Source organism: Zootoca vivipara, chromosome 2 (genome assembly GCF_963506605.1).
Source record: "Zootoca vivipara chromosome 2, rZooViv1.1, whole genome shotgun sequence".
NCBI lineage: Eukaryota > Metazoa > Chordata > Lepidosauria > Squamata > Lacertidae > Zootoca > Zootoca vivipara.
Window position 1 is genome coordinate 103885418 of NC_083277.1, and position 16629 is coordinate 103902046.

Below are 16629 nucleotides of genomic sequence, written 5' to 3' on the forward strand. Positions count from 1 at the left end.
GGCTGAGCGCCGCATTCTAAGGGCCCCGCCCGGGCACTCGTGGCTCCGCCCACTCAGCGTCCATCCTCGCTCTCATCTCTTCGTCTTCCGCCCTGAGACAATAAGCCACGCCCTCGCTGCGTATGGCACGCTTCGCACTTCGGACTGGCTTTAACTCCACCCCCGGAGCCGCAGGCTCTACTACGCATGTGTCAGGCTGCCCTAGCTTGGCCGTGGGACGGCGTCGACTCACGTGAGGGACCTTTTCAACGCGTGGAAGGTCTCTCGCTTGACCCCGCGGTAATCGGGACTACGGTAGATATTTCGGGATGATTTTCACAAGCTACGTGTGTAACCTGGCTTTGCATTATCCAAGTCTGCAGACTAGCGCTCGCCATACGTCTGGGATTCCCCGGGCATACAGCCGCAGCAAGAGGTGGTCTTTTGTCTCGTGAAATCCGGATGTATGGCAGCTCATGTCGGCAGAGTCGGTTGTTTTGTTTATACAGTATATGCCTAGAAACAATGGATAAAACATCATTTGTTGTACTGCTGTTTAATGGTTATTGTGTTTGTATTTGTTTATAAATGTGTTTATAAATACTGTATATATAAATACTTGACTCAAAGTAGAGATTGTAGAAAGATTTTGACGGATTTTTCTGAACGCTTGGGGTCAAAATAAAGTACAGTAATTTAAAACAACTGTTGTGGTGTGGATACATTTCATTCTGAATCTGCTACACAGAGGATGTTGACAGGTGGGTGTCCTCCCCCCCCAATAACATAAATCCTGTCTACGCCCACGAAAAGGTCACAGCATTTAGGACTTTTTAGTATAGAAAAAAAGCAAGAATGGTGTGTGAGATGTAATAGACGTTTATAAAATTAGGTGTGCCATGCATGGAGAAAGTGGATCGAGAAACGTTTTCTCTCCCTTCTAACATCCAGTAAAGCTGAATGTTGGAAGATTCGGGTCAAAGGAAAGTTCTTCTTTATGCAGCTAATTTATGTTAAACGTGCTCCCACAAAGCGAAGTGCGGGCCACCAACTTGGATGGCTTTTCAAAGAGGATTGGATAAGACTTTCAAAGACTACTAGCCGCAACTGCCATGTCTACCTCCACGTTCAGGGACAGTATGCTTCTGTATACAGTATATACCAGTTTCTGGGAATCACAGGCGGACAGAGTGCTCCTGCTGCACTTTTTTTGCAGGCCTTTTACCTGCTTGGCTGCGAGAACTGTTGCGGGGTGTGTGTGTGGGTGTGTATGAGTTTCCCTTTTTTCTCCATTTCAAATCAAAACGTTTTACAAACTAAAGCATCCGAGGAGGACTTCCCTTCTTCTCCTTCCACTGTTCATATGACGCATCATACTTTCCTGCGTATTTTACTATCACCATTCACATCAACTTTCCACTTTGACATCCATCAAATATTGTCTGCTCGCCTGAATTTATCTTAATGCTCCCAGCCACCTTCCTCTATTCTTGTCTTCACCAGTTCAGTTGCCCTGGGAGCGGCTAACGATCCCGCAATCCTGCCCTCCGTTCCCCATCCTAATCCGGCTCGGATTCATTCAAAAAGCACCTAAGCAGCCGCGCTGAATGCTGGGGCGTGTAGTCCTGCGAACCGGTTTTGTTAACAGCTCTCGCGAGGTCTTGGCACCGCGGTGACGTCCCCCCTCCTCCTTTCAGGAGCGAGCTCGGAGCGCGTCCTTATTTTCAAATGGACCAATGAGCATTCCGTCTTGACTCAAACGCACCAATGAGAGAGCGAAGGCGCTGGGAAGTTCAAATCGCGCACAGCGGTGGGTGGAGTATTAATAGTAGTGGAGCGAGAGTCCGTGTCGGGTGCTGCTGCTACTCCTGCTGCTGCGACGCAACGAAGCCGGTGCTGCCTTTTCGGGTAGGGGATACCCCCGACTGTGCCCTGGAGAGACCCAAATTGGGGAAAATGCGTACGGGACCGCGCTGGGCCCACCTTTTATAGGACAAGAGAGGGGCATTTGGGGAAGAGGGAGACGCCTCTGGAAGGTTTCTAGGGGGAGGGGACTGGAGTGGACTCCTTGCTTTTTCTCCTCCCCACCTTCTTTTCCCGCTCACTTGCTCGCTTATCCGAACTGGTTTTTGCCCTTTCCCCCTTCCCCTCCTCCTCCCTCCGCGGTCCTTTTTCCTTTTGTGCCGCGTCTCTGGAATCTCGAGGGCGGCGTGGCGGGTGGGTGGGAGGGATGCCTTGTGGGTGGTCCCCCATAAGCCGCTCTGGCTCGGCTCAAGAGAAGGTTAGAGACGCTCGGCGAGTGAAAGTGACTCGAGCCAGAGCCGTTTAGGCAGCTGAGCCCAACCTTACCTGGTCCTGGTGGGGAAAACGGGAGTGATACCTTCTCTCTCGCGCACGTGCGTGTGTTCGCTTAAAGGGGAGCTGGGGCAGGAGAGGTTTAAGAAAGGGTGTAAGGAAAAATGTAAGGAGTGTTAGAAACTGAGGTGGGATCCACACACGTGTAAAAATAAAAATCTGAAAACTCATTTTTTTTAAAGCGCTTTTTAAAAAACGCATTGAATTTTCCTTAAGGCTCGCCATCGCCATCTAGTTGCACTTGAATGACGCTTAAAACGGTTCACTTGCAGCTGCAAAGATATGAAAGCTAGGAGCTAAATAAAGTCTAGGCACACTTTTTAAATAACAGGAATACAAAGCTGAAAAATGAATAAACTGCAGCTAAAATACTGTGTTCGTTTTCCATATGGTCTAGTCCTTCCCCTGCCCAACCCCGCTAATATTCTTAAGAGGGTCTCAGAGAGTAGCTGGAAGTGGGGAGGCAGAACAAAGGTCCTCCTTTCCTTCCACTCTGCAGTTTTAATCGGAACTCTTAGGTGCAGTACTGTGCCCAGAGCTCAGAAACTTGCTAATGTAATTCCGTCATAAAATGTGCCTAGAACAATGGGAGTTTTGAACTGTGTGTGTAAGAAGAGAAGGGAGGGGCAAGTAGCACCGGCCTGGGACTTTCCTATTAATAGGTAAAAACCAGTAGGATTGCAGCTCAGGGAAATGTGAAGGTGATCCTGAAAGTATGAGGACTTGAGGAAGCTTTACTTTCAAATCCTGAATTGGAGTGTTAAGGTCCTAACTGTAGCAAAGCTGGCCATTCTATTGTTAAAGCCCCAGGGATAGCTCTTGCCTGTCACTTAGTCATTCCTTCCTTTTTCCTCCGAGGAAGGAGAATTTGAAACTGAGCAAGTACCCATTCTTGTTTACTCGGAAGTAAGCACCACTGAGTTTAGTGGAAGTTGCTCCCAGTAAATGGTTCCTAAGCTTGCAGCCGTAATAACTGACACAGCATCACAGGAATTCCATAGATTTTGTAGTTATTTCAAATGTTGAGGGTGCCTGAATGAAAGAAGGGGAGCAAACTTGTATGGGGGAGTTAACTGAAGCCTAACAAAACAGAATACTGTATACCTTATTCTAGGGTTGCCACATTTTGAAGAGCAAAAAAACTGACACATTTGCCTACTTCTATTTTTAACTATGAATTGCTAGGACGGCTCTCATTTTAAATACCCATGAAGAAAGACACGTCCTGGGGGCATATGGCAAACCAGCTTTATTCTCTTTCTGGTGTTAAGTGTTTTGCAGGCTCCCAAGGCTGAAATCTGAAGGACACTGTCTTGGAGTTGAGAACCACTGAACTCAGTAGGACTTACCGTCTAAGTTACCCAGCTCCTGATTTTATCCTCTCTAAGTAGACTAGTCTTATTTGAGTTGGGAGAAGGGTAGTTCACGTTCTTGAACAGGCGGCGATATCTTTAATAACTCCACAGGGTCAGCTTTACAATTTTGAAATAACAGATAAATGTCATAAACCATAAACTGCCTTGGGTGCCTTGAGGGAAAGGCAGTATATCAGTACCATAAACAAATAAACTCAACAATCTCTTTGCAGATTTGAAATCTTGCCTATATCGAGATTGAGATGTCTGCCAATGAGAATGCTGCCCGTCTCAACAGGTTCAAGAATAAGGGAAAGGATTCTAATGTGAGTAAACCTGACTGTAGTTAGTTTTTTTTTGTTTAGTTTGTGTGCCCAAAAATGCAGTTCAGTTTTTTAAAAGGTTGTGTTTTCACCAGGAAATGAGGAGGAGGCGGGTGGAAGTCAACGTGGAGCTGAGGAAAGCCAAAAAAGATGAGCAGATGCTTAAAAGAAGAAATGTTAGCACTTTTCCTGATGATGCCACATCCCCTCTACAGGAGAACAACCGGAACAATCAAGTAGGCAATGAGTCTAGAGCATGGGTGTCAAACACAAGGCCCGGGGGCCAAATCCGGCCCGCCAGACCTCGTCATGTGGCCCGCCGAGCGCCCCAGCCAGCGGGACCCAGCAGTGGGACCTTGCTGCTGAAGCGCCGCGCCAACAAAGCGCCAACAAACAGCTGGGGCCGGGGAAATGCTTTTTGCCCCTGGGTCCCTTCGCGCTCTTTTCTGGCGCTGAATCAAGGCGGCGACCCCCCCCTTCCCTTTCTTTCTTCCTCTCTCTCGTTCTTATTCTTTCTTTCCCTCTACTTCCTTCCTTCTTTCTCCCTTTCCGTCTTCTCTCCCTCTTTCTTTCTTTTTCTTTCCTTCTTTATTCTCTTCCTTATTTACTACTCTTCTTTCTCTCCCCTCTTTCCTTCCTTCCTTCCTCTCTCCCTCCCACTCCCTCTTTCCTTCCTTCCTTCCTTCCTTCCTTCCTCCCTCCCTCCCTCCCTCCCTCCCTCCCTCCCTCCCCTCCCTCCCTCTCCCTCTCCCTCTCCTCAGAAACATAGGACTTCTGGCCCTTAAACCCTGGAACCAGGAGTGCAGCTCCAGTGAGTCAACCTCAGCCAGTCCCTTTGGTGAAGGGTGGTGGCTCACTGGCAGAACATCTGTCCTGCATGCAGAAGGACCCCAGCATCTCCAGGTACTAGTAGCTCTGCAAAGGTCCTGCATGAAACCCTAGCGAGCCTCCACCACCCAGTGCAGTTACCAAAAATCATTTTTCAATAAATTGTACAATAATTGTACATTTGAATATCTACTTGCCATTATTCTGACTATGTTTCTGCTTTCAGAGCTAGTTATTACTTACATTATTACAAAAAACAGTAATAATTGAATGCAGTGACAATAATTTATGATAATAAAGAGTGGACACAGAGTCCTACAGATACAACCGGCCCTTTGAGGGTGACCAAACTGCTGATGCGGCCCCCGATGAATTTGAGTTTGACACCCCTGGTCTAGAGGCTCTCTGGCTCCCTTTCTGGCTATATGGGTGTAAAAATTAAAATCTTAAGAATATAGGTAGTACCAGTGGATACTGCCTGCTAATGGAAGGGAATCCCTCAGCTGATGCTTCACTGCATTGTCCACCTTAAATATGTTCTAGTGGGTTGGGGAGAACCTTTGGTCCAGATCTAGAAGATATTTGGGTAGTTGCAGGGTGAGTGGGGTTTGCTGATTATCTTCCTCCCGCCCTAAGCAATTTCATTTCAGCAGCAACCTGCCATTGCTGGATATTACCCATCGGGAGCTTCTTTCTACTGAGTTGACCCATTGGTCCATCTACCTCTGTATTTTCTGAATTGACCAGCAGCAACACTTCAGATTTTCAGGCAGGATTCTTTCCCCGATTCCAAGGATTAAAACTCTGGACTCTACATTCCTTTGTTATTTATGCAGCATAGAGAAAATAACTGGTTCTAGTATTTGAATAAAGGTTAACCACACATGTGGCTTAAATCTTCCTTTTGTTTAGGGACAAAATTAATTTGAGCATTGTCTATTTTGGAAAACCACCTGGAGTGTTGGAAGGAATTCTGACTTTCATTTTTTTGTCAGGAAAGAATAGGATCAGAAATCCAGAAGGCATACATATAACAACTTTCACATGTAATTTGTATGTTGCCAATGACTTTGCTCTGGGATGTTGGTAATTGGTAAAGAGACTTAATGTGTAGGTGTGTATAACTTGAATTTTCTTTTGCAGGCCACTGTCCACTGGTCTGTTGAAGAAATAGTTAAAGGCATCAACAGCAATAATGTGGAATGCCAGCTGCAGGCAACACAGGCTGCCAGGTAAACATGCAGAGGCATCCATGTGCCTTGTACCCTGACTGTGGCAAGCCAATGACTTGCAATAAGAGCTGTGACATCGATTATAAATTGAGGTTCTAAAACTAATATTTACAGTGAACTGCTGGCATTTTACAGTTCTCAGCACTGAAGAGCGTGGGCAAGCGTTCTCTAACGTAACATTCTTGTCTTACATAAACATCTTGCCATCTAGCCGCCCAGAGTGGCTGGGGAAACCCAACCAAATGGGCAGGGTATAAGTAATAAATAAATTACAATAAAAGTGATAAAGATAATTTTAATTGCTAAAATGTTAGGGTGCAGATCCCCATTTGGAGTGTTTCGGGGAAGCATCTGTTACTGTGATGCCTGTTAAATCTTCTCCAGTCCAGACTAATACGTTCACATAGCTATGAACCAGGCTGATGGTACAATGTGATTGAGAGGGTGTCTCCGAAAGCATTAATGGTGAGCCATTGGGAGCTAGGGGATCAGTTCTGGAATTGTGCATTCAGTCACATCGCCTATTGCTGGAAAACATCAGTTCTCATGTAAGAATCCCCCCCCAAAAAAAACACACACACAACAACACCTGGTGCCAAAACAATCTGCAGATTTTGTAATTGAAGTTGGGGTATTTTAAGCCCATGTGCAGGAATTGGCAGAAAATGGCAAGTTATTTCATGAAATCGCCTAGCCTAATGACCCCCATTTCTAGGCGGGGTGCTAGTTGTGCATAGCATGCAACTGGGGCTAACTATCGGCTTATAATGGATTTGAGAACTGTCTGTAAAATGTTAATGAGTGAAACTAACTTGCTTTCTTCTTCCCCATAGGAAGCTCCTATCCCGAGAAAAGCAGCCCCCTATAGACCAGATAATCAGAGCTGGCTTGATCTCAAAGCTGGTGACCTTCTTGGGAAGAGTAGATTGCAGCCCTATTCAGTTTGAATCTGCTTGGGCCTTGACCAACATTGCCTCCGGCACATCAGAGCAGACAAAAGCTGTCGTAGATGGTGGAGCAATACCTGCCTTTATTTCCTTGCTGGCTTCCCCCCATATGCACATCAGTGAGCAAGCTGTGTGGGCTTTGGGAAATATTGCAGGTAAGCCAGTACTACTGAGCTATATAAATGTGTATATATTCTGCGGGTTACTTTGTCTATGTGTACTTTAAACGTGTATGCAAAATGTGGAAATGGATGATACACTTGAAATTGGATATGGTGCCATCAGGACGCAATGTCATCCAAGCTAGAAATCAGGTCATTCCATAGTCAGATCTAGAAATCCCCCACATTGCTTTCTCGGGCATGCACTCTTGGGTTCGGGCAACTGGCTAAAATGTTTCTAAATTTGGTTCCTCCTTCGTTTTGGTCAGGTTGACTTTGGTTAAATGTTTAGTTAGGGAGTGTAAACTGTTACATTTTTACTATTGTTGTTATTATTGGTTTCTATTTGTTGCTGGTATAGGATATTTTGTTTTATAACGTTTGATGCTTTGTTGTGTTTTTATATACAGTTGTACCTTGGTTCTTGAACTTAATCAGTTCCGGGAGTCCGTTTGACTCCCGAAACCATTTGAAAACCAGTTGGCTGCAGGGAGCTTCTTGCACTCAATCGGAAGCCACATCAGACATCCGTCTTCCAAAAAACTTTCGCAAACCGGAACACTTACTTTCAGGTTTGCGGCGTTCGGGAGCTGATTTGTTCGACAGCTAAGCCGTTCAGGAACCAAGGTGCCACTGTATGTTGTAAGGCACCCAGAGTGGCTAGGGAAACCCAGCAAGATGCATGGGATATGAATTTAAAATATTATTATTATTATTATTATTATTATTATTATTATTATTGGGTGCTCATTTTCCTATGACATTGATTAAAGTGCATAGCTTTATGGTCGAAGCTGATATTTTGACCATAAATAAATCCTACTCCAACCACCTTAACTTTGAGATCTAAAAGCTGTTCAGTTAGTAACCAAGGAAACTTTTGCTTAGTTGAATAATTCTGTGAAAATCGTTCAAGAAATCCTTTGTTTTTTGACAGGAATTTAGGTGTAGTGGGGAAGGATGAGTGTGGAAAGCACTTGAAGGGACAGGTGGAGAAAACACTGTCATCCATGATGCTCCATAAACTCAGGCTACAGTTTAGTATGCCTTTGATCTGGGCACTCTTCAGCAAAGGGTGCCTAATGCAGGGATTCTGCAGACTGAACTGTAGCAACCTGAAGATAAACTCTGTGCTGGTGTATAGGGCCTTATCCAAGTGTGCCGTTTTTGATGTTGAGAAACTCCTATATGGTGGCATCTGATGGCCAACATCTGTTCCCTGCCACATGGCTTGGTTGTGAGTGCTGTTGGGGACATCCTGTGCCATTCATTTGACCATCGGAAGCTGGTTTTGGCACTGAGCTGGTTTGCAAGCTCCCTCACATTCAAAAGTGGTTTCCGGTGACAGTTGCATTGTGGGTTTAATGCTTTAACTGTGCCCAAGTTGTCCTGTGCTAATGCTTCCCTGTGGGTTTCTTCTGTCAACGTTTTATTTACAAAGTGCAGACCCAAAAGAAAAAATTCATGGCTGTGTACAATTTAAATATGGTGGTGGTGGTGTGTATCTTAACAGTTGATCTTAACCTCTACCTTCAGGGGACGGTTCTTCCTACAGAGACCTGGTCATTAAATATGGCGCACTTGAACCACTTTTGGCTCTGCTTGCTGTTCCTGATCTCTCTTCAATCGCTGTAAGTGCATGAGCATTGCGGTGGCAACAATTTGGGTGCCAGACACTCCTGTGTTAAAGCAACAGCAGCGCTAACAAATCAACTTCGTAATTGCTTTCAGCTTGGCTACCTGCGCAACGTAACCTGGACTCTGTCAAACCTCTGCCGTAACAAGAACCCTGCGCCGCCCATAGAAGCTATTGAACAGATCCTTCCTACTTTGGTTCGCTTGCTGCACCACCATGACCATGAAGTCTTGGCAGATACATGCTGGGCTATTTCTTACTTGACTGATGGCCCGAATGACAGGATTGAAGTGGTGGTGAAAACAGGGCTCGTGCCGCAGCTGGTGAAGCTCCTGGGATGTGGAGAAATTCCCATAATGGTAAGCTGGATACAACAAGGACATATTAATGAAGGTATCTGATGAAGTGTGCATGCACACGAAAGCTCATACCAAAGTAAAAAACTTAGTTGGTCTTTAAGGTGCTACTGAAGGAATTTTTTTACATTAATGAGGGTTAGGCAGGGTTAAGAAATCCTGCTTTATGGGCCGATCTGGCTAGATGGTTGCTTTTAATCACAAGCAGCTATCTTCAGCACAAACAGCACATTGTTCCCTAGGAATGTGTCCTTTTTAATGTTAAGCTTTGCTCCAATATTCTGTGACCTGGAATCTTTTCAGTTAGTACAGCTGCAGTCCAAAGCCCACTTACCTGGGAGTTATTTTTTTAAAAAAGGTTACTTCCAACTACCGTAGACCTGGTTAGGTTGCGCTTCTAATGCGCCTCAAACTACAGGGACTGTTAAGTACAGTTACACCAGGGGTCAGCAAACTTTTTCAGCAGGGGGCCGGTCCACTGTCCCTCAGACCTTGTGGGGGGCCGGACTATATTGTGAAGGGAAAAAAAATGAACGAATTCCTATGCCCCACAAATAACCCAGAGATGCATTTTAAATATAAGGACACAGTCTACTCATGTAAAAACATTCTGATTCCCGGGCCATCCGCGGGCCGGATTTAGAAGGTGATTGGGCCGCATCCGGGCCTTAGTTTGGGGTCTCCTGAGCTACACTAACTGCCAGGGCGGGGAGGGGCAATAACACATAATTTAATTTCCTCTGACTAGCACCGGGTAGGACTAATTATTTTTTTCCCCTGTGCTCATAAGCATTAGTGACAGACCATGCTTTGTTTACCGCTTATAAAGGGCCTAGCATTTTCTGTGTGCTGTTAAGACACAAGGAATGGGGAGAGAGCAAGAGTTGAAGAACACGTGTTCCTTCTGTGACTTATGAATGGAGCCAGGTTGCCTTCTCTCTTCCTGAGATGCAGGGAGTGCAGCCTCCCGACAGCCTTAAGTCTTACGACTGGTGGCAGAGGCCAAAACGTACCTCCTTTCGGCTCTGCCGAACGTGGTGACTGACACTCTTTAGTTCTCCTGAGTGGCATCCATGCTAGATACTGGGAAAGTGGACTACAAGTCGGCAGCATGCTTTCCTCGAATCATGAGGAAATAATCTGGATAAAAGGGGGAAATCTGTGATACAGGGCAGTTGTCCAGCTTGCATCGATGGATACCTCGCTCATTCATGGTACAAGCACATCGAGGAAGGCTCTGGGACGAGTTTGGGTCCCTTTCCTCACACTTTGATAGCCATGACCAAAGGACTCCTTTGATTTTTTTCCCCCTCTGGGCACACCTATGCCACTTTACAGTATATAATTGGGCCCTTAGAATTTGTGTGGCATGGGATCAGCCACGATGCCCATTCCATGCAAGCAATTCATACAGTACTTTTAAAATAATGTATGAAATAATAAAACAATATACTCTGGAAATATTTCAGGACCCCCTTCCCCAATAACGGAAGACTAAAATTCCAGGCTGCCCAGCCATCCGTACAGGTGAACATGCTCTGGGACCTGGGTTAATGCCCCGTTTTAACAATTTGGGCCCCAGTTCAAAGAGTTCCTGGTCCTCCCTTTGCATGGTGACATTTTCACACCATGCTGCCTCGAAATGCATCCAAAGAATGAGCGTCATCAGGAGTGCATAAATGTAGCAATAATAATAATAATAATAATAATTAATTAATAATTAATAATAAAAAATAGTACCCTTAATATAATAACCAAGGGTCTGCTAAAAGCTACGTCTATGTACTGCACACAGTACATACCGTAGTACATCATTTCATAAGATCCATTTAGGTTGTCTCCATCGTGTTTTGATCAGATGCTGGTGCCAATTGGATGCTTGTCATGTGAATGGGTCCCTAGCCAGCTGGAGACTGACCTCTTATCGGTGAACGCTAGATTAGGCAGTGTCACCCTTTGATACCTCTCTTTAATAATAAGATATAGCTAGCTTAATATGTGTGGTTTATTAATATGCTTCTCAAATGGCTTAAAACCTCTCTTTTTTCCCCAGACGCCTTCATTAAGAGCCATAGGAAACATTGTCACGGGCACTGATGAACAGACACAGATTGTAATAGATTCAGGAGCACTCGCTGTCTTCCCCAGCCTGCTTACTCACCACAAAAACAACATACAGAAAGAAGCGGCATGGACCATGTCTAACATCACTGCCGGCCGGCAGGACCAGATCCAGAAGGTTGTGGACCACGGGCTTGTCCAATATCTCATTGGCATCTTGACAAAGGTAAAAAAGGGAACCTAAATCTAATTCCCCCCATGTGCCATTTCTGCCTCAGACGAACACTGCTTTTTAAAACTTGAGGCTTACAGAGTGGAAGGTATATACCGTATTCTTTGAGTCAGCCTGGGTTCGCTGAAATTTAACGCAAGAGGCACTGTGACCTTCCAGCACTTTGACTTCACCCCAAAAGGCACACTCTTCTATGGTCGACCATCAGCTTCGGTCAAATGCGACCTCTACTACCTTTAATAAGACACCGTCTTATGTTTATTTTTCCTCAAAAAAAACACTCTGGCTTATTTTCAGGGGATTTCTTATTTTTTTACTCCTCCTCCTGCCGCGGCCGGCATTACTGCTGCGCCTATCACTATGTCTTATTTTCGGGATATGGCTTATATTCCTTGAATACTTAAAAATCTTGCTATGGCTTATTTTATGACTACGTCTTAAAATGGGGGAAACAGGGTAGCTCTGTGTAATAATACTCTTGTATGTATTAAAACAGGGAGACTTCAAATCGCAAAAGGAAGCGGTGTGGGCTGTGACCAACTTCACAAGTGGTGGAACAATTGGCCAGATCATATACCTTGTTCAGGCTGGTGTGGTGGAACCACTGTTGAACCTGCTGGTGGTTAAGGATAGCAAAACCATCCTAGTGATACTGGATGCCATTAATAATATATTTGCGGTAAGTTGACCCAAAGAAGCCTGGGTGCCGGTTTTGAATGCTCAACAGTGTTAAAAGTGAAGGAGCATCGTTTAAAGAAGATTGGAAAATGTTTAAATTGCTTCTAACTGTTACAGCATGGAAGTCCAAGATGGTTAAAATTGCACCAGCGCCTCTGTTTATGGCCATATAGTCATACACAGTATTTTCAATAACTGGCGTTATCTGTACTATAAGGCTTTGAATTGAGGATGGGGTTTGCAGACGGATCGATAACGGTGCTACCAAATGTTACGTATTCTTTCGACAGGCAGCTGAGAAGATAGGCGAGACCGAAAAGCTTTGCCTCATGGTTGAAGAGTATGGTGGCTTGGATAAGATCGAAGCTCTACAGTCCCATGAAAACGAGCAGGTGTACAAGTCTGCGGCAAACCTGATTGAAAAGTATTTCTCAGCAGAGGTGAGCAAGCTCTGAGCTGGCCAAGTGGCAGTTGCAGTGTTGTGAAACAGCAGCAGTTGTGCCATATAAGAGATCACATTGTACTGATCAGGGGTTAAAGCGTGTTCTGATAGCTGTCACTATACGGGTGGCTCTGTGGTCTAAACCATTGAGCCTCTTGGGCTTGCTGATTGGAAGGTCAGCGGTTTGAATCCCCGCGACGGTGTGAACTCCTGTTGCTCTGTCCAGGCTCCTGCCAACCTAGCAGTTCAAAAGCACGCCAGTGCAAGTAGATAAATAGGTGTGCTCTGTTTTCCATCATGATGTTCTGTTGTGCCAGAAGCAGTTTAGTCATGCTGGCCACATGACCTGGAAAGCTGTCTGCAGACAAAAGCCGGCTCCCTCGGCCTGAAAAGCGAAATGAGCACCGCCACCCCATAGTTGCCTTTGACGGGACTTAACCATCCAGGGGCCCTTTACCTTTTTTACTTTTACTACTGTAGGGGTTTAGCTGGTTGTTAAATTTGGGCACTGTAAAGAAAAAAGGGGGGAAGCTATTGGGTAGCAAAGAGGGGGGAATGGTTGTGCCAGATGTACAAAATCCGTCTTGTACCTTTTTTTTATTTTAAGGTTTGTATGTGCCAGCTTGTGCTAAATCAGATTGAAGCTAATGGACACACTGACCTTGCTCCTAACTGGCTCTATAGCCATCTTATTGGTTGCTGTAGCTGCACACCGATTATTATACTTAAAAGTTTCTTCTGCTTGTTTAGGAAGGAGAAGATGAGAGTGTTGTCCCGGAATCCAGCACCGATGCATACAATTTCCAGATTCAGGACACTTCCAACGCGTTCAACTTCTAGCTGTTCTGTGTGACACAGCATTCAACCTTCTCTAATCTGTCTTGTCTGTCTCCTTCATCTTGTTTTTACTGCCTTTCTCTCTTTTTTCTACATCAAATGTGAAGTAGCACTTCGTTACCACTGAAATGTACTTGAACAGTTCATGGCAGGGTGTTTATGCTTTGTGAACTAGCCAAACTGTCTTCCTCTACCTTTTTTTTTTTGTATAATTGTAAATTCTTTAGTTCTGTGTCTTTGAACTAACCTTCAGCAGTGAAGGATTTGCTGGAATTTAGGCTGCTCCAGATGGTATTTGGAAGAAAACAGCATGTGGGCTCTGGACTTCCTGATAACCCCCCTGGCCTGCTAAACACACATGCACACAGAGCACAAGGGATGTGGTCATATCCTGGCAACATAGCCATCTCATTGGAGTTTGGGCTTCCTTGACTTTCAGGGCAAAAGCCTTCCAAATACTTTTTAAAGAGTTCTTGTTCAAACTTAATAAACTGGTATCTGCATATAAGCAAAGCTGTTAATCTCTTCTTTGAAGATGCAAAATAGCGCCTGTAGCTGTTGAACTATAAAATACAATGATTAAAATACGCAGGAACAATTCAGTTGTGGAAACAAAGCATGCAACAAAAGAGACAATTCGAAAGCATGATTAAAAGGTTTTTTAAAAAGTTGATGGAAATGAAAAAAATGGGTGTGTAAAGAGCTAGGGAGCAATGCGATGGTTGGATTATTGCTCTTCACACAAGGCGCAGGCTCTTTAGGAGAAGCAAAGTGATCGTTTTTTACTTTTGTCACTATCTGTCTCCAGTCCTGAATTTGTTAAAGGAGTTTGATTGCGTGCTGTTCTAGATAATGCACTTAGAATAGTGATAGCTGGTGGAAAAGGATGCTCACCTTTGTCTCTGCATTGCTGCTGGCTGGATCATACCTGACTAGCTCCACCTGGTCTCATCTGCCTCTTAACTATAGTGAGGACTAGACCCCAAAGACTGTTCCTTGGTAAGAACAGTCCTTTGTATTTTCAGAATACAAAGCTGAAAATGAATAAACTGCAGCTAAAATATTATGTTCATTTTTCACATGGTCTAGTCCCTCCCCTGCCCCCACTCCCTAATATTCTTAAGAGGGTTTCTTCTCCAGTCTTCAGAGAGTAGCTGGAAGTGGGGAAGCAGAAAAAGGTCCTCCTTTCCTTCCACTCTGCAGTTTTTAATCGGAAATCTTAGGCGCAGTACTGCGCCCAGAGCTCAGAAATTGTTCACCCTAATGTAGTTCCCTGTTGCAAAATGTGCCTAGAACAATGGGAGTTTCAAACGCTGGTTACAGGCAAGTAACTTCGGCACCTTGCCTTTTCCCCCCGAAGCTGAAATGGCCATCTGCTGGCTTCTCTGGAGAAAACCCTTTAAATGTGAAATGGGTACTGGCTAATCTTCACAGATCAACATGGATGGAAACTGGGGAAAACATTCTGTCCTGTTAGTGGGACTGGGACTGGCTTCTGCTAGTGCAACAACTTAGTTGAAGAGCTTCATTGATTGAAGGAATTTCCTGGGTGGAAATGAGGTTTTGGGGGATAAACCTGTTGTGCTTGAGTTTTTAATATAATGTTTATATCCTTTGAGGCTGTCCTTTAGTCAACAGTCAACCTAGCTGTGAGTGGTGGGGATCACTCTTCCTGAGTGTTAGCCTGGGTCTATAATTCTTCATTAGGCAATCAAGTTCATTAAATTTCCTGCCTAGTGCCTGATCTTGACTATTAGATTTTTGTCAATCCTGTGTAATCCCCCACCCCCCAGAAAGATTAGTGACTTGCTGGTAGGGAAGTGTTGCAAAACGCTTGAATCAGGCTTCGAACAGGCATCAGCTGTCCAGGAAATACTCGGAATAGCTGCTTGCCCTAGAGAATAAAAAGCCAGAACGTTGGAATGTATTATTGCTCTCCTTTTTGTTAAAGGGATGGGGGGGGCAGAGAGAAGTACAGTGGAACCTCGGTTTATGAACACCTCGGTTTATGAATTTTCGGTTTATGAACGCCGCGGACCCATCTGGAACGGATTAATTCATTTTCCATTACTTTCAATGGAAAAGTTCGCTTCAGTTTATGAACGCATCAGTTTATGAACAGACTTCCGGAACCAATTACACCTATGCTTCAGTTTATGAACGCTTCAGTTTAAGTACTCCGTGGACCCGTCTGGAACGGATTAATCCACTTTCCATTACTTTCAATGGGAAAGTTCGCTTCAGTTTATAAACGCTTCAGTTTAAGTACTCCGCGGACTGTCTGGAACGGATTAATCCACTTTCCATTATTTTCAAATGGGAAAGCTCGCTTCAGTTTATGAACGCTTCAGTTTATGAACAGACTTCCGGAACCAATTGTGTTCATAAACCGAGGTACCACCGTATTCTGAGGCTGCTGCCGCCAAGGCAGACATCAGCCTTTTATGCTCTCCTTTCTAAAGGAAGTTCCCCCTTGCTACAAGATTGGCTTGGCAAGTATTGAACGCTACTTAAAGTCTCACGTGATAAAATGTGAAGAGGCTGATTAATAGCAAGGCTTCACAAAATTGTGAGATCTTGAAAAAACATGTTTAGCTCTCCCTATTCCATACAATGGCAGTAAGAAAAACATGATTAGGAAAAGGCCACAGTCCTAACCATGCCAAAATGCAAACCTTTAAGAGGAGTTTTGCTCCTTTTCTTCTGGGCCCTTCACCTCCCGGCAAGTGGGAGAATAAAAACAACAGTCTTGCTTTCACTGGATTTCTGCCTTGGCTCATTTATCTCTGACCGGTAATGAACTTGGGGAGTTGGGCCATTATTCTAGGCACACAGACACCCCTAATGTGCCTCGGAAGTCGGAACAGCTTTTGAGGCATGTTCCTCAATTTTCCCATTGAACTTGCTGACAGCCCTTTGATCCTCGGTTTTTGAACATTTCGGAAGTTGGGAAACCGCAGTTCCACTGTACAGCAAGCAAGTTAGATAAAGAAAGCAGGCATTGCAGAGAGAGATTATGGAAACAGTACAGTGTTTTTTAAAGGAAGTAGAACAGGATCCTGGTATGATATATTTTGCACCTGTGCAGAGGGTTTGGGGATGTCTGATTTCTGCCCTCCGGACAACACCTTGGAGGTCTACGACATTATTTTCATTGTTAATGTGGAGAACATTTCTGTACTACAGTACTGTACCATGATTTCTGTC

The 16629-nt window shown here is 44.6% G+C and overlaps 1 protein-coding gene across 2 annotated transcripts; it reads left to right on the forward strand.

Moving 5' to 3' along the window:
- Nucleotides 1–170: 170 nt before the first annotated feature.
- On the forward strand, nt 171–14352 carry KPNA2 (karyopherin subunit alpha 2). Of its 2 annotated transcripts, none has more exons than XM_035103989.2 (11): nt 171–294; nt 3923–4015; nt 4108–4248; nt 5984–6072; nt 6906–7174; nt 8717–8811; nt 8912–9175; nt 11226–11459; nt 11962–12144; nt 12434–12583; nt 13336–14352. In XM_035103989.2, the coding sequence occupies exons 2-11, from the start codon at nt 3953–3955 to the stop codon at nt 13423–13425; spliced, it is 1578 nt and encodes a 525-aa protein (XP_034959880.1). In that variant the 5' UTR covers nt 171–294; nt 3923–3952; the 3' UTR covers nt 13426–14352. The 2 variants fall into 2 exon arrangements, with proteins under 2 accessions (XP_034959880.1, XP_034959879.1); XM_035103988.2 differs by lacking the exon at nt 171–294 and adding an exon at nt 1781–1887 and having other exon boundaries at nt 13336–14351.
- Nucleotides 14353–16629: the final 2277 nt, after the last annotated feature.

Bases quoted from the DNA above. Each gene is read 5' to 3' on its own strand.
- KPNA2 (XM_035103989.2), top strand. From the start codon at position 3,953: ATGTCTGCCAATGAGAATGCTGCCCGTCTCAACAGGTTCAAGAATAAG. The intron at 11,460-11,961 runs GTAAAAAAGGGA...GTATTAAAACAG, and splicing joins TCATTGGCATCTTGACAAAG to GGAGACTTCAAATCGCAAAA. The intron at 12,145-12,433 runs GTAAGTTGACCC...TTCTTTCGACAG, and splicing joins CCATTAATAATATATTTGCG to GCAGCTGAGAAGATAGGCGA.